Below are 18,441 nucleotides of genomic sequence, written 5' to 3' on the forward strand. Positions count from 1 at the left end.
ATATTGTTGTATTTAGTTTGCCAATATTTAGTTGAGGATTTTTGCATCTGTGTTTATCAGAGATATTGGCTGTAATTTTCTTTTTTGTGTGTTGTCTTCATTTGGTTTTGGTATCAGAGTGACATTGGCTTTATGAAATGAGTTAGAAAGCATTCCTTCTTCTTCATTTTTCTGAAGACTTTGATAAGGATAGATATTAAATCTTCTTTGAATGTTTGATAGAATTCACCTGTGAAGCTCTCTGGTCCTGGACTTTTGTTTTGGGGGAGGTTTTTATATTACTGTTTCAATCTCTGTCTTTATGATTCAGTTTTGGAAGGTTATGTTATTCTAAGAATTTGTCTGTTTCTTCTAGGTTGTCCAATTTGTTGCTACATAGCTGTTCATAAGATTCTCTTATAATTCTTTGTATTTTTGTGGTATCTGGTTTGCTGTATTTCCAGTGCTTTCTAGTACATTCTTTATTTCATGTGTTGAGTTCTTCAGCTCCAGAGTTTGGTCCTTTTTTAGAGTTTCAGTCTCTTTGGTAAAGTGTTCTTTCTGTTCATTAATTTTATTCCTGAGCTAATTGAACTTGAGCCTTTCTGAGTTTTCTTGTAGCTTGTGGAATTTCTTCATGACAGCTATTTTGAATTCTCTATTAGATCATAATACTCCACAATTTTAAGGTTGGTTTTTGGGGAATTGTCATTTTCTTTTTGTGATACAGTGTTACTGTGGTTCTTTAGGATGCCTGATGAGTTGTTCCTCTGCTGGTGCATTTGAAGTAGCAAATACTTTTCCACTGGATTCTAATAACTCAACAAGTAAGAAATTAGAGGATTTTTTTTGTTTTCCAGTAGGTGGCACTATAGCACAAGTTTTTCTTTATCTTAGCTGAGCTGCCACTGGTTATATTTAAGAGTTGGCACTTTCCACTCTCTGCTTGTGTCAGAGGTATTGCCCCATACCCTCATTATCGCTTCTTGTGCCTTCAGGGTCAGTGGCATCGCCTCCTGGGGCACAGGGATGATGGGCTCTTCTGCTGCGTCCAGAATTCCCTGAATCACAGGCTTCACCACCAAGGGTGGGGATGGAGAGTTGGGGTCATGCAGGCACCTCTGCTTGTGTCTGGTATTGTAAGGTTCGCAGGCTCCACCACTGTGGGCAGTAGGCCAGAGTTGTGGGTGCCTCAGTGACTTGGGGGATGGGGTCCTGGGCCCTAGTACTGCTGCTTCCCAGTTACCAATGGCCATGGGCGCCACTCCTGCTGGGAGGTCAGAGTCACGTATACCACCTCCTCTGCTGCTACCTGGTTTTCTGGGGCTGTGGGCCTAGCTGTTGTGGCTGGAGCGCTAGGATTGCAGGCACTGTCTCTATTGTTCCCTCAGTTGTGCCTCTGTGTGTTACAGTCCACCCACCTTTTGGTGTACAGGTGCGTGGTATTCTTCAGCATCCTGTCGTGTTGAGTAGAGGGGCCCTAGTTGAGTTGTCTCATTTCACCGTGCTGCTGACATCACTCTCCCGATTTTCTGTTTCTTCTCAAAGGTATTCTTGGTAGTTTGTGTCTTTCTAGGAACTTTTTAAATCTTTCTTACCTATTTGTTGGCATACTTTTCTTCATAGTATTCTCTTATAATCCTTTTTATTTCTGGTTATAATGTTCCCTCTTTATTATTATAATTTGAGTCTTCTCTTTTTTGTGGTTGCAGGGGGAAGTCCAGCTAAAAGTCTGTCAATTTTGTTGATTTTTTAAAGAACCAACTTTTGGGTTTGTTGATTTTTCTGCATGACTTTTCTCTATCTTTTTTTTCCATTCTAATCTTTTGCATTTCCTACCTTCTGCTTGCTTTGGGTTCATCTTGCTCTTCTTTTTTCCAGTTACTTAAGGTGGAAGGTTATTGAGTTGAATTCTTTCTCTTTCTAATATAGTGTTTGCAACTATAAATTTCTCTTTAGCACTGCTATGTATCAGCATAGCTGTGTATCATAAGGCTTGATTTTTTTTTTGTTTTTTTTCATTCATCCCAAAGTACTTTATGTTTTTCATTGTGTTTTCCTCTTTGACCCATTGGTTATTTAAGCATATGATGCTTAACTTTTATATAGTTGTCATTTTCCCACATTTTCTTTTGTTATTGATTTCAAATTTAATTTCATTGTGGTCAAAGAACATACTTTGCATGATTTAATTCTTTTTTAGTTTATTGAGGTTTGTTTTGTCACCTAGCACATGGTCTGTCATGGAGAATGTTTCATGTGCATTTGAGAAGAATGTGTATTCTGTTCTTTTCCGATCTAGAGTATTCTGTAGATATCTGCCACGACAAGGTAGTTTATGGTATTCTTCAATAAATTAGCTCTTTTTTGTTGATCTTCTGCCTTGCTTTCAACCCATTCTTATAAGAGAGGTATTGAAGTCCCCAACTATTTTTGTTGAATTGTTTATTTCTCCCTTCAGGTTTTCAGTTTTACTTCATGTATTTTGGGGCTCTCTTTTTAAGTGCAAGCATACTTATAGTCACTATATCTTACTGATGAATCAATCCTCTTATCATTGTAAAATATCTTTCTTTTGTCTCTAGGAACAATTTTTGCCTTACAGAATTTTGTGTGATATTAGTATAGCCGTCTCGGTTCTATTTTGGTTATTGCTTGCATGGTCTATATTTTTCTATCTTTTATTTTTCAGCCTGTTTGTGCCATTGAATCTAACTTGTCTTTTGTAGATAACATATAGTTGGATTTATTTTTTTGAATGGAATCCAATTTATGCCTTTTTGTTTTATGTTTTTTGGGTCCATGTTTTTAAGACTAATTTTTTTAGATCAGTTTTAAGTTCACAACAAAATTGTGAAGGTACAGAGAGAGGAAGGTACAGAGATTTCCCATATATCCCCTGCCCCAACAGATGCATCTCTCATTATCAACATCACTCACCAGAATGGTACATTTATTATAATCAGTGAACCTACATTGATACATCATAGTCAGCCATAGTTTCCCTTAGGGTTCATTCTTGATGTACATTTTATGGATTTGGACAAATGTATAATGACATAGTCATCGTTAGAACATCATACAGAGTATTTTCACTGCCCTAAAAATCCTCTTGCTCTGTCTATTCATCCCTCCTTATCTCTTTGCCTCCCCCATCCCCAGCAAACACTGATCTTTTTGTCTTCGTAGTTTTGCTTTTTCCAGAATGTCATATAGTTGGAATCATATAGTATGTAGCGTTTTCAGATTGACTTCTTTCACTTACTGATAATATATTTAAGATTCCTTCATGTCTTTTCATAGTTTGACAGCTCATTTCTTTTTAGTGCTGAATAATCCATTATCTGGATGTACTGCAACTTGTTTATTCATTCACTTATTGAAGGGCATCTTGATGCTTCCAAGTATTATAAATCTGTTATAAACATTTGTGTGCAGGTTTTTGTGTGGACATAGTTTTCAACTCCTTTGGGAAAATACCAAGGAGCATAATTGCTGGATTATATAGTAAGAGTATGTTTAGTTTTGTAAGAAACCGCCAAACTCTTTCAAAGTGGCTGTACCATTTCACATTTCCACTAGTAATGTACAAGAGTTCCTATTGCTCCACAGTCTCACCAGCATTTGGTGTTATCAGTGTTCCAGGTTTTAGCCATTCTAATAGGTGTGTAATGGTATCTCATTGTTGTATTAATTTGCATTTCTCTGATGACATATGATGTGGAGCTCCTTTTCATATGATTATTTGTCATGTATTTTCTTTGGTGAGGTCTCTGTTAAGGTCTTTGGCCTGGTTTTTACTCAGGTTGTTTGTTCTCTTATTGTTGAATTTTAAGAGTTGTTTGGGGCTTCCCTGGTGGTGCAGTGGTTGAGAATCCGCCTGCCAATGCAGGGGACACGGGTTCGACCCCTGGTCTGGGAAGATCCCACATGCCGCCGAGCAACTGGGCCCGTGAGCCACAACTACTGAGCCTGCGCATCTGGAGCCTGTGCTCCGCAACAAGAGAGGCTGTCACAGTGAGAGGCCCGCGCACAGCGATGAAGAGTGGCCCCCGCTCGCCACAACTAGAGAAAGCCCTCACACAGAAACAAAGACCCAACACAGCCATAAATAAGTAAATAAATATATATATTTTAAAAAAAAAAAGAAATGCAAATTCTTAAAAAAAAAAAAAAAGAGTTGTTTGTATGTTTTGAATAACAGTCCATTACCAGATGTCTCTTGTGCAAATGTTTTTTCCCAGTCTGTGGTTTGTCTTCTCTTTCTCTTGACTTTGTCTTTTGCAGAGCAGAAGTTTTTAATCTTAATTAAGTCCAGCTTATTAGTCATTTCTTTTATGGATTTTGTCTTTGGTGTTGTATCTCAAAAGGCATCACTGTTCCCAAGGTTTTCTCCTATATGATTTTATAGAAGTTTTATAGTTTTGTGTTTTACATTTTGGCCTATCATTGATTTTGAGTTAATTTTTGTGATGAGTCTAAGGTCTATGTCTAGATTAATGTTTTTTTCTTATGGACGTCCTGTTGTTCCAGCACCATTTGTTGAAGAGACTGTATAGCTTTGCTCCTTTGTCAAAGATCAGTTGACTTTATTTATGTGGGTCTATTTCTGAGTTCTCTGTTTGGTCCATTGATCTGTTCTTTTGGCCAGTACCACATTGTCTTGATTACTGTAGCTTTATAGTAAGTCTTGAAGTCAGGTAGTGTCAGTACTCCAGCTTTGTTCTTCTCATTCAGTATTGTGTTGGCTATTCTACGTCTTTTGCCTTTCCATATAAACTTTAGAATCAGTTTGTTGATGTCCGTAAAATAACTTGTTGGAATTTTTTTGGCTGAGATTGCATTGAATCTATAGATCAAGTTGGGAAGAACTGACATCTTGAAATATTGCATCTTCCTGTCCATGAACATGGACTATTTTTCCATTTACTTAGGTCTTCTTTGATTTTGTTCATTAGTGTTTTCTAGTTTTCCTCATGTAGGTCTTATATATATTTTTAGGTGGCTCATTTTCTAAATCCATTCTGCCAATCTCTGACTTTTGATTGGGGTATGTAATCCATTTACACTTAGTGTAATTACTGATAAATTAGAATTTACACCTGCCTTTTTCTTGTTTTTATATGTCTTGCAGCTTTTGCATTCCTTTATTCCTTGATTCTTGCCTTCTGTTGTGTTAGATATTTTTGATTATGCCTTTCCAATTTCCTTTTTGTTTTCTTTTCTGTTTATTTTCAGTTATTTTCTTAGCACTCACCTTAGGATTACAATTAGCTCTTAAAACAGTCTCGTTCAGATTAATACTAGTTTAATTGAAGTATACAAAACCTTTTCTCCAGTATATCTGCATTTCCTTCCTCTTTTGTACTATTACTGTCATCAAATTATACTTTTATATACACTATATGCTTATCAATCTATTTTTATAATTATTGCTTTATGCAAGTGTCTTAAAACTGGTCAAGAAAAGAGTTATGTTTGAAGAGTTATATTTATTCTCATAATACCCATTTAGTTAACTTTTTTTGGTGCTTTTTATTTCTTTGTGTGGATTCAACTTACCCTATAATGTCTTTCATTTCAGCCTGAAGGATTTCCTTTAGTATTTCTCATAGGGCAGGTCTGCTAGCAACAGATTCTCTCATATCTGTTTTATGGTTTTGGATTGTTGTTTTTAAATCTGGAGGTGTCTTAATTTCTCCTTCATTTTTCAAGGAGAATTTAGCTGGTTATAAAATTCTTGGTTGACCATGTATTTCTTTCAGCACTTTGAAGGTGATCATCTCACTGTCTTCCATCTTTTCTGATGAGACATAACCATCTCTTGTTACCCTCTTCATGGTCGTATTTTAGGCTACAACTTCCTCCACTCAGTCTTAGTTGCCTCTTTACTTTCATCTGCTTTCTTTCTTCCAAAATCCATTGAAGACTCTTGCTTCTTGCTCTGTGAGCTTATTCTTTTTAAAATTTCTTCTCACCAGGGTCTTAGGAGGAAGGGAAAGCTAGTGTATGTGTTCAATCTACTACTTAAACCAGATATTCTCTGTATCTTGCTATAGAAGGTCTAATCTAAGCCTGTGGTGTCCCAGGAGCTACACACTTGCCTATGTTTTAAGTCATCCAAGCTTGTCACCCAAGTATTTGAAATATGTTTCACAAGATGGCTTTTTCTTTGAGAAGTAGTTCAGGAATTTAAGAGGTGTAAAATCTTGTTATCCTTCCCAATCTGTAAATAAATGGGGATAGTAAAGTGAATAGTAAACTCTGCTTCATCCAGTATTTTAAGCTTTTCATGTTGAACTAGCTGCAATTTATTTTAAAAATTCTAAACAGTATCACAATATGTGTATTTAAAGGTGAATGTAATTATATGTCCGCAATACTTATATACTTACTAAAAGGAATATTCAGATTCTAAACATCTGTTGGTTAGGAATCCTAATTATGGTCTCCATAATGATGCGGTGTGTGATGCTTGACTAAAAAGTGGTTGATGTGGAGAGTCTTACTTCTTGCTGATAACCACTTGCATAGCAGTGCCCTGATCCCAGGTGATGTGTTTGGTTTAAAATAGAATTTTGGTAGGAACGTTAGTGCCCAGGTCTCACCCAGGAACATGAGGCTTTTTCTTGATCTGGTTGATGATGTAGGACTTCTTAATGTATTTCAAGACATTGCAAAGATTGGCTCAGAAAAAAAGGTTTGCTTGTGTGACAGGTTTTAACAGAACCCAGGAGACACTCTTTGACAATAACCTATAGAATATGTGCTGTTAGGTAAATGCAGATTGCTTACCTAATGCAGTAGTTCTCAAAGCATCAGCATCCCTGGAAACTAGTTAAAAATGCAGATTCTCAGCCCCTCAGACCTACTAAGTGGAAATTCTGGGGGTGGGGCCTAACAGTCTGGGTTTTTAAGAAAGCCCTCCAAGTGATTCTGATGAGTGTTGAATTAGGAATTGTTGACCTCCTTATGAGTTTAGAAGTATCTGTGGTGGTGATGTTCACGTGAGGTTGGTTCAACCCTGTAGGAATAACCAGCCAGATGTGGTTGTTTGTGGGAAAAGGCTAGGGAGTATGGAAACCTTGCTTGTGAAAACCAGCTTCACCTATTGTTAATATCTTACCTATCTGCTTTATCATCATGTGTTTTCTGAAGAATCTGAAACAAGCAGCATATTTCTTTAAATGATGAAATGGTGAGAATCCTACTGTAGTATTGTTTTTCCCTGATCTGTGATGAGTCTCCTGAGAGACAGGGACCCTGCCTAAGGTGTATTTAAGGTGTGAGATCACAGAAGCCAGTGAAGTTCATAGCAAACTGCCAGACATATCGTATATTCAAAGCAGTCCTAAGTTCTTTCCCTGAGGACTTACATAGTTAGAAAGGCTGGAGGGATTTGGAAAAAAAAGAAAAGGTGTTTTTTAAATGTTGCCTGCCTGCCCTCCGGAAGTGATTTGAGGAGAAAGGGGATTTTATATAGTTCTGGGGGTTTGGGGGTGGTTTTTGTTGTTTTTTGGGTTTTTTGTTTTGTTTTTTTGAGGTTGCAGATTCGGAGGTGAGGACTTACAGCTTAAAAGTAACCTGGTTTTGTTTTGTTTTACTACATAAAGAGTCATAAGGAGTGCTTTAATTCTTTTAAGAACAAAATACTACTGTGGTATTAGGAAGCTATGTTTTATAGCATCCGAGCCACTAGATAAATCTTCAGTCAGCCCTTCATGATGAGGGGATGTGAATAAAATGTGTAATTGGTATTAGGGAAGGCATCCTAAAGGAGAGAAAATTTGGGCTGAGGGTTGAATTTATTGTCATCATGTGTATTTGGCTGAAGAAAAACAGCTACACCCCTCAGGGAATTAGAAGAAATACAAATTTGTCAGGTTGAAAATAGGTGAGAAGTTGGAGATATAACTGTGATCAGGAAAGCTAAGATAGGGAGAATGCCATTCCTTGCATTTGCTTAGTAGTACTGTCATGTAATTGATAGGCTCTTAGCGATAATCTTGAGATAAGTAAAGCACTATTATTGTGCCTCCTTTACAGATTAAAAAGCTGAGGTTCAAAGAGATTAAATGATGGTGGTGTGGTGGCAGCTACTTTTTATTGAACGTATATTCATGTATTTGTTCAACAAATCTTTGAGCACCTACTACGTGACAGGCCCTTTTCTGGGCTTCTGACAAAGCAGACAAAATCTATGTCTTCATTGGGTAGAGAAAGGCAGATGATAAACAGGATAAATAAGTAAATTATGTAATTTTCTAGATGTATTTTCTTCATAAGTCCTGAAGAGAAAAGTGGAACAGGGAAGGGGAGCTGGTTTAAATTGTAAATAGGGTAACTAGAAGGGTTTTGAAGAGAAGGGTGACATGAAGTTAACAAGATCACTCTGGCTGCTGTCTTGAGAACAGACTGAATTATGGATCAGGCATGGAATTAGATCTGTGTACTGGCTCTCAGGTAATCTTTATAACTACTGCAGAGCAGATAGTGAGTCTCAGAGATGTTAGTAGGTGTGCTTAAGATCACAGAGCTAGTAAGTGCCAACAACTCTATTGAAAATATGTTTAGATTTTATAACGTTATGTTCAGACCAGCTGCATTTCTTTTTCTGTTGGGAGGGAGGAACCTAAAATGTGTTAAACCTAAAAGAGGCTGTGTTCTTGATATTTGTCTTTGGTACAGCAGTGAATGAAGATTTGGAATGAAGAATCAGCAGATTGCCTGCACAGAGCAAAATAAATTTGAAAATTTTGCTGTGGAATGGAGATCTGAAGAGTTTCTTGAAAGTGAAGAAATTATAAATGGTGCAGAATCCAGCGTAGCCAAGTTACAATGAATAGTGTAGCTGACTAACAGTGACGTTCCTTTTATTTAGTGTGAGGTCTTTCTTAATTGTTGAGAAGCTGTATGTGTAGTGGTTAAGAGCACTAACTCTGGAGCTAAACTGTGTAAATTCAAATCCCAGCTCAAATCCCAATTCAAATAATAGATGTGACTTCAGGCAAATTATTTGATTTCTCTTTGCCTTAGTTTCCTAATCTGTAAAATAGAAATAATGTACAAACTAAACATGTTCTTACCATATGATCCAGCAGTCATGCTCCTTGGTGTTTACCCAAAGGAGCTGTAAAACCTATGTTCACACAAAAACCTGTGCACAGATGTTTATAGCCACTCTATTCATAATTACCAAAACTTGGAAGCAACCAAGTTCTTCAGTAGGTTAGTGAATAAACTGTGTTACATCTAGAGAATGGAATATTATTCAGCACTAAAATGAAATGAGCTATCAAGCCATGAAAAGGCATGGAGAACCTTACTTGCATATTACTAAGTGAACGTACCCAATCTGAAAAGGCTACATAATGTATGATTCCAACTGTATTATCAATACATTCTGGAAAAGCCAAAATACGGAGACAGTAAAAAGATCAATGGTTGCTAGGGTGGGGTAAGGAGCATAACTAAGTGGAGCATAGAGGATTTTTAGGGTAGTGAAAATATTCTGTATGATACTATAATGGTGGATACATGTCATGCATTTGTCCAGTTCCACAGTGTCCAGTATACCAAGAGTGAACCCTAAGGTAAACTGTGGACTCTGGGTGATTGTGATGTGTCAATGTAGGTTCATCTATTGTAACAGATGTACCACTTTGGTGGGGGTTGTTGATAATGGGAAAAAGGCTGTGCATGTGCGAGGTAGGGTGGGGGTTTATGGGAAATCTCTGTACCTTCTACTCAGTTTTGCTATAAAGCTATTTCTTTGTTATAAAGCAGAAACTAACACACCATTGTAAAGCAATTATACTCCAATAAAGATGTTTAAAAAATAAGTAAATAAAGCTATTTTTTTAAATGGGAATAATGGTAGTATTCACCTAATAGTGGTGTCATGGGTATTATATGAATTAGGATATATAAAGCATTTGGAACAGTGCCTGACATCGAGTAAGCTTATGTGTTTTAGTTATTATTCATGAACATAAAAATATTTATATAGGTTTCATGGGTTCACTTATAGACTTGGGCTTCCATCTCTGTTTTTCCCCATACAAACTTAAGTTTTTCAGCCTCAAATTCTTCTGTCATGGTTGCTGTGTAGACTTTAATCATATTGACTGTACTTCTTTAAGTGTGGGCAGAAGGCCTCTTACCAGAATGAGCTGGCGTGTAAGTTGATAATACAAATTGCTACACCAAACTTAGCAACTCAGACATTTTGAGGGTGGGCTAAGGAATTTGCATTTTCCACAAGCACCCAAGGTGATTCTGATGCAAGTTGGAGTGGTAGTGCTTTGAGAATCTAGGAAGGATTATACCACACTTCTAACTTCCCAGGCACTTCTTGATGTAATCCCCACAAATTCTCTCCCAAAAATACACGTGTAGATTTTGGCAGATCACTGTGTATCTGGAAGATGGAAGGGAAAGTAGTGACCTAAGAACTCCTCAGTCCACCTCAGAACCCAGTCTCTGGTGTGAAATGACTTTTTTATGAAGTAGAACATACTTTGTATTGAACTCTTACTTTGTGATGATTCTTAACAATATGAGTCATAGTCCATGCTGTTCTAATTTTTAAGTCTTAGGTACTAATTAGTGAGCGTGTGATTAATCCTAACAGTTGAGTCATTTTGAGGGACTTTTGGGATAAAAGCAAATTCTAGGATAGAGTGAGCAAAATATGTCATAAGGAGCAGAAAATGAAGTTAAGTAATATATGATGGTGCAGTGAAATGATAGGATTACTATTCAAACCCTTTTTCTCCTGAATCTACAACCAGGCACATGAAATAAATTCAGTTGTGAATGGAGATAATGTTTTTATAAATCTTCTTGAAAAGCTCAACCATTACTAACTACTGGCAGGACTGTTTTACAGATAATGAAGGGAATCCTTTACAGATTCTTATAAAAAATCACAGGAAAATGAAGTGAATATAGACAGAAGGGAAAGAAACAAAAAGATTACAGATATTGGTTTGCAAATGAAAATAAACACGCATTTATTGAATACTTATATACCAGACATTGTGCTAGAAACACACACACACACACAACCTCTCATCTTCACAGCATCCTAAGAAAGTAGATATAATAATCCTCATTTTACAGAAGATAAAATTGAAGCTCAAAATGGTTCATACAGCAGGCAATGAACTGAGTCAAGATTTAAACAGAGAACTTTTGACTGTACCATATAGTTTAACTAACCTAGTTGAGCTGTATATAATTGAACAGTAAATTAATGTTTTTATGCAGAGTCAATGCACAATGAGCACTCTTGCAGAGTTCCCCTGAATTTGAGGTGTATGAAGAGGGCCAGCGGAGATTTCTGCTTCCAACCAAGATGAAATAACAGAGACCAGAATCACCCTCCTGCCTAAAATAACTATAAAACCAGGCAAAATATATAAAAAATGGGTTTTGGACATTGGAAAGCAGGCAGCTTGGAATTGTGATATCTGAGAGAAGAGAAATGTGGTGAGCCTAAGGTTGCACCAGCTGCCTCCCTGGAAGCAATCTGTAGGCTGCAGTGCAGGGAGTACCTAAACAGAGCCTTCTCAGAGATGTGTAGAGAGCCAGGGTGCCTAGAATTTGCAGCGTAGCGTACTGGAGAGAAGGGAGCAGCATGAAGAGAGCCTTCAGAAACGTGCAGAGGGCCCTCAGGTCTTTGCTATCCTAAAGTATTTGGCTGAGTACTGATCTGTGCAAATTACCCAAGACTAGGGAAAGATACAGGAAGGAGTAGACAGAACAGTTTTCAGGGCACTCAGGGGGCTGGAAATAGTTCGTGTTCCCACCAGCCAGAGAAGAAAGGCCTCATAATACCCAGAGAAGCAAGTGGAAGCCTTAGAAAGATGTGGCCTTAAGCAATGGGCTGAATTAGCCTAAAATAAAGGCAGCTCTGGAGCTGCCATACTGATTTCAAATAACTAGTCTAATGAGAAAGGAAAAAAAGTCAGCACTTGAGACCTATTGAATAAGTAATGAGGATTACCTTGAGGAGAAAGAAGGATTAAGTAAAACAGGATGAAAGTTTGACGGGTTGTTCAGGAAAACAGGAAAGCTGTTTAATTTATAAAGCAGTGGAACTGAGGCTACTAGAGTTTAGATGAAGGCAAGTGATCAGCAACTGCAAGAAGAATGAAAAGGAATCTGCACTGGATGCTTTTGATGGCCCTACAGATACAAATAGAGCTGATTTTCTGTTTTAACTGTTAGATTTTGAATGGTCTTGAAATATTCTGTTTCTCAAACTAATGTTTATTATATATTTCAGATCTTTGAAAATTGGTAATTTAACTGTACGCATGTATAGTAACTCTTGGGTTACTAACACCTTTAAAGAAAATTTTCCATTCTTCCACTGTTTTTCCTAGGTTAGAAGAATTACTTTTTCATATAAAGCATGTCGTGTTGTTTGGTAAAATATAGTATTTAAGCTTTACAATTGTAGATAATTTACAAATAAGGAGAATTTTTTATTTTACTACTTTTAAAGATGACTTACAAAGTCATATTAGGATACCTATGATATTCTTTGAAGATGGACTGTCTTTAATTTTGTAGATTAACTTACGTTTTAGCAATAGTACTGTTAACCTGCAAAAAAGGGACAGCATTTATCACCCCCAAATGGGAGACATTAAATTGGGATTTGCATCTTATATTGGAGAAAGCTTTTTGTGTTGTGTCACTGAGGCCAGAAAAATCAAAGGAAAAATCTTACAGGTTGGACTACAAGACAGAGTAAGACTGCTAGGCAAAACACACAACATATTTAAGACATGGTAAACTATTTTTAAAAAGATGTACAGGGACTTCCCTGGCGGTCCAGTGGTTAAGACTTGGCCTTCCAATGCAGGGGGTGCAGGTTCATTCCCTGGTCAGGGAGCTGAGATCCCACATGCCTTGGGGCCAAAAAACCAAAACATAAAGCAGAAGCTGTATTGTAACAAATTCAATGAAGACTTTAAAAATGGTCCACATCAAAAATAAATAAATAAAAAATAAAAAGGTGTGCAGCATATATGATGAAGAGTTGATATTAATATAGAAAGACATCTTGCAAGTCTGTAAGAAAGGGGCAAATGTCCCAGTAGGAAAAGGGCTAAATTCTGAAGTAGGCAGTTTATTTACAAGAAATTCACTTTTTTAAAAAAGCTTCTGAAAAACTACTTTGCCTCACTTAAGAAATGCAAAGTAAAACAATAATGAGATGATTCTGTTAAAAAGGTTTAAAATGGCTGGCATTGATAAGGACGAGAGAAAAGACTTGTCTTTTAATAAATTGTGTAAATTGGTCAGAGCTTTCTGTAGGGCACAGTGGATTGGTATTAGAAGCGTGCAGGCTGTATTCATGTCCCAGCTCTACCAGTGAAAATGTGTAATCTCAGGCAAGGTTTCCCACCTGAGAAAATGGAGCTAATAATAGTATATACTGCATAGAGTGATTCTGTAAGAATGACATGGATTTTGTAAAGTAAAGCACTTAATATAAATCATGGTACTTGGTACACAGACGATTTTAGCTTCTGAAGGAGACTCAATCTGCATATTGAAAGGAACTAATAATCAAGGTTAATGAAAAGGGCCTGTTTCTAATACACTGATTGACATCCAGACTTCTCATCAGCAATGTTGTTTGTTAAAACACAGTAGACATGATGACATAGCATGGCTTTCAACCTAGAATTCTGTAAGTAGCCAAATTATCAGCTGAGTACGAGGATAAAATAAATATTTTCAGAATGAGAGGACTTAGAAAGTTCATCGTCCATTCACCTTTCATGAAAAAATTACTTGAGGATAGAGCAAAGCCAAAGCAGAATCTGAGGAACAGTGGCCTCAACTCAGGGATGCAATTAAAAGAAATCCTAGGTTGATAACTGTTTAGTGGGCCTAGGAAGCTTTTCATCCACATTAGAATTAGGAACCCAAAGGGCTTGGAAAAAATATTTTTAAAAAGCAAGTAGATAATATGATTATGATAATATGATTAAGAATTTGAAAGATCTTAGGGATATGATAAATATTTGTTTCTTTTGTCAGCAAGAAAAAGGCAATTAAAAACCAGGGGGAAGTCTATATAAGAAATACATTGTCTAAATTTACAGCAGAACAAAATCTGCCCTTGTTTTAAGCAGCTAATGAAATAAAAGATAATCCACTTGACACTGATGCTTGGAATGTTTTACTTTGAGCAGCACAGGTTTTGTGATACAAGATTGCACTTCTTTTTATATGAGTCCAACCATAAAACTTGGTAAAAAATTTTTTTAAGGTAAATATGTATGGATTATACATATGTGTATACAGATATATATATATAATATCTAATACACTCACAATAATTATATTGTATTTCACCTTACATATTGGAATAAGCCTATAGACAAAGCATGGGAAACTTAATTACAGATATAGCTAAAGCTTAAAAATTAAAAATCTTTTAAAAAAAGAAATGATATAGTTAGCAGAACTTGGAAGTGGAGGGGAAAGGTGAAATGGAATAATACAGATAAACTACTTTTCTTATTTTACAAGGTAAGGAGTCAAGATACTGTTTAAACTTGATAGAAGAAGAGATGGTTAAAGGATGTTATTTAAAATTACAAAGATAATCAGAAGAATTAAAAATATAATGATGTATTAAATGGGCAAAGGTTTGGCATGGTGGGAGGTTGGTAGAGTAAATGAGCCAATTTCCTCATCTTTTATACCAGGAATTCAATAATCTGGTGACTCATTTTAAAGATGATAAAATAATAACCAGAGGTGTACATATAGTCACTACCCCCCAGAAGAACTAAAGCCTATGTTTACATTGTTTACCTCTGGGGAGTAAAGCTTGGGCTGGGAAATAGGAATGGAGACTTTACTTCTCCTTCTGTACCATTTATTTCACTTTAAATTTTATATATGTTTAATTGTCTGTACTGAATGTCCATTTTTTAACCTCGTAATGTATTACAGATCATTTTTTAGCCTTTTTTTTTTTTAACCATTGTATCCTGATGTGTCTTGAGACTGCTGAAAACTGCTTGAGACTGCTGAAATATGATGGTAAGCCACATACACTGCAGACAGAGGAGCTGATTGTTTTTGCTCTAATTTTTGATGATCACACCCCACCTGAGGGATACATCTCAGCTCTGAGTACTAGGATATGAATAACTATAGAGTGTAAATAGAAAAGGGCATCCAGGTCTGTGAGGTCTAGAACCGTTACATATGAAAAACGGTGAGGGGAGGAACTGCTGGTGGTTATGTAATTTGGGAGTAAGGGGAACATGATCACCAGCCAGCTTTTGATATGAGGAAGAAAGGGTTTATTTATTCTGTGTAGTCTCAAAGGGCAGAAATATTTCTGACCAATGGGCAGAAATTACAGAATGGCCACGTTATAAAGAGCTTTCTAACTACCAGAGCTGTGTGATAACATCAGTGTTACTGTTCAAAGACATTGTGGAGAGAATGCTCTTGTGGGTTAGGATTCTAATAGAGGACTTCTGAGGTTCCTTACAACTTTGAGTTTCTGAGGGGCTAGTTAAAAAGAAAGTTTTTTAAGACAGTCCACAATCATATTTGTACTCTTTACTACCCAAAAGAGTAAAATTAATTCAACACTCTTTAAAGCCATGGGGTTTTTCTGGTTTTTTTTTGTTTTTGTTTGTTATTTTGGCCGTGTGGCACAGCATGTGGGATCTTAATTCCCCGACCAGGGATCGAACCCGCGCCCCCTGCACTGGAAGCGTGGAGTCTTAACCACAACATGAAAAGCCACGTTTTCAATGAGCTCTAGGTCTTGGGGATACAGGCATAAATAAGACATGAATAGATGCATGAAACTCAGTCTAGTATGCCCATTTCAGCTCAACAGATGTGCAGTGAATGTGTTCCTTACACCAGACTCTCCCCTTTTCTAGAGACAGAGATGAGCAAATCATGGCTTCTCCTCTGGAGACCCCGTGGTGTGCAGGGGAACCAGTCCAGTAGTCGCATTTCGTTACATTACAGCTGAAGAGCTTAGGGTGGCATCAGGGAAGCCTTCACAGAAAACGTGACGACTGGTTCTACCTTGTTACCACATGCTGGATCACCTGGGACATGCTTTATAACTCCTCATCTACAAAACAGCCTGGGCTAGAACTCCCCTGACTGCTCTAAAATTCCATGGTTCTAAAATGGTGGTAAATTGTTTTTTGGTCAAAACATGTTTTAAAAATCCAAATTTTTGGAAGTAATATGGTAAAAATGTTTACTGTAAATCTAATCATAATGGATAGTCTTTCAAATTAAGTTTTTGCTAATGAGTTTCCTGGAACAACTTGTTCCATTAGTCCATTGACTTCTTGTCTTTATGTAACATTCATTTGAAATGTTATGCCCATTATAAAATTTTGTATTAATTAGTATGATACCAGATCTGTATACAAATATTGCAGGAATTTCTTTTTTCTTTCATGTTAGAACACCTCTGTGATGTTAATTCTTGTATTTCTTTTGAAGGGAGACAGTTTCATTGAGTAGGACTTTAGATTAAAAATTTTATACCTATTGAGCATATAAAAGTTGATTTTAGAAATAAAATTTTAGTGAATTTGAAATTCTTGGAGGACCCCTGAAATTTGTGAAGTGATTTTTTTCACAAAAATAAATGCTCTAAGGAAAAATATTAAGGCTGTATTAATTACCACTGTTAATTTATTGGTGCAAAAAATTTCAACAGATTTTTAGAGCATTTTTAAAAAATACATAACCATATAAAAATTATAGTTTGACCCCCCCCAGTCATTGATGCCCAAACAATAAACGTGCTTTTTCAAAGAAAAATATTAAAATCATTATTTAGAAAAAAACTTTAATGTTGTGTGTGACTTTCTGTTGTGTCACAGTCAACTCTCCCCTTCTAGAACATTCCAAGCTTCTAATCATGGCTTGGTCTTTCTGGTGACCAGCACCATCCAGGAGCCATCCAGTAGCCCACCTAGAGTTAAAGTTGCCTTATTAGAACTGGAACAAAAGAGGCTCCTAGGGCTCCTATCACTTAGGAATTTACGACGGTCTAGTTGCCCTGTGTCAGGAACCAGGGAACAAAGATCAATAAGTGTTTTTCTTATTTCACAATCCAACACATAATAGGGGCTTCAGAAAGGTGGCAGTTTTTGCTTTAAAAAAGATTTACTTAACTTTCCTCAGTGGAGAAACCATAGCAGCACAGTGATCACTTAGCCATATAACTTAGCATGAGCTAGATGAAGACTGTTAACTGTAAAGTCATAAACTCAGTAAACTCTCATTTAATTAGTAAAGAATGAGGGCTTCTGTTTAATTGCCTAGTATACCGTCATGTCCACAATAAATGTTACTCCTTGAGCCCAGTTCAAGTACAAATTCCTTCTTCAAGCCTTGCACCTGCCCTCAAATTGGACAGCCCTCTTGCTTGTCCAAGACTGCCTTGTGACACTTAGCACATATTAGCATTATTTGTGTCTACATCTTATCTTCCCAGCAGTCTATAGATGTATAGGAAGAGTATGTCTTATTTTTCTCTGTAATATCCTTACTGTCTAGCACAGCACTGTACAGTAGAATATCGTGTGAGCCACATATTCAAATTTAGATTCTCCAGTAACAATAAAAAGAATCAGAAAAATAATTGTAATAATGTATTTAACCCAATGTATCAAAAATATTTCAATGCCAAATAAATGTAAAAAATTAGATATTTTACATTCTTTTTTTGTACAAGTCTCCAAAATCTTGTATTTTATATTTACAAATCTGTACTAGCTACATTTCAAGTGCTCAGTAACCCCTTAGCTAATGACTGCTGTATTAGACAGTAGAAGTCTAGCACATTATAGGTGATTAGCATATGAATCTTCTATAGGCGAACCTTCAAAAAGTAATCTTTTTCCCCCCCAACAGACTACCATGGCTGCGGGAGTCTTGCCTCAAAATGAACAACCATATTCTCCTTTGGTGAATAACAATGGGTATGCTGCAAACATGAAAGGTAATAGTTCTTTAATATGCTTTTTGTCTTTGTGTAAACTAGAGTTTAATAAAGTTATATGAATACACATGAAAGAAAAGGCTGATTCTTCATATTGGAATCTCAAGTTGCAGGTACTACTTACAGCCTTTTGTTTATTTCTGCCTTACTGTTTTCACCTGTTAAAATTCCTTTTCAAAATCCTGAGTAATGACCTTAGCCTTTTTTATTCCTTAATTTTTTATACAATTTTTGAAGGTTACTTTGCATTTACAGTTCTTACAAAATGTTGACTATATTCCCTGTGTTGTACAATATATCCTTGAGCTTATCTTACACCCAGTAGTTTGTACCTCCCAGTCCCCTACTTCTGTATTGCTCCCCCCACCACTGGTAACCATTAGTTTGTTCTCGATATCTGTGAATCTTTTATGTTATGTTCACTAGTT

General features: G+C 36.5%; 1 protein-coding gene across 7 annotated transcripts in view; it reads left to right on the plus strand.

Moving 5' to 3' along the window:
• Positions 1-18,441, plus strand: part of PTPDC1 (protein tyrosine phosphatase domain containing 1) — an 89,867-nt gene that overhangs the window by 19,886 nt on the left and 51,540 nt on the right. For 3 of the 7 annotated variants that reach the window (XM_082401040.1, XM_082401046.1, XM_082401044.1), the window contains exons 1-2: positions 8,166-15,057; positions 17,926-18,013. The exons of 1 other annotated variant lie outside the window; for it this stretch is intronic. In XM_082401040.1, the coding sequence (XP_082257166.1) occupies positions 15,052-15,057; positions 17,926-18,013 (94 nt within the window). In that variant the 5' untranslated portion in view covers positions 8,166-15,051. Of the gene's footprint in view, positions 1-8,165; positions 15,058-17,925; positions 18,014-18,441 lie in introns of those variants that run through there. 3 more of the 7 variants (XM_082401042.1, XM_082401041.1, XM_082401043.1) reach the window with 1 other exon arrangement.

Source organism: Balaenoptera borealis, assembly GCF_965194805.1.
Source record: "Balaenoptera borealis genome assembly, chromosome: 8".
Classification (NCBI taxonomy): Eukaryota; Metazoa; Chordata; class Mammalia; order Artiodactyla; family Balaenopteridae; genus Balaenoptera; species Balaenoptera borealis.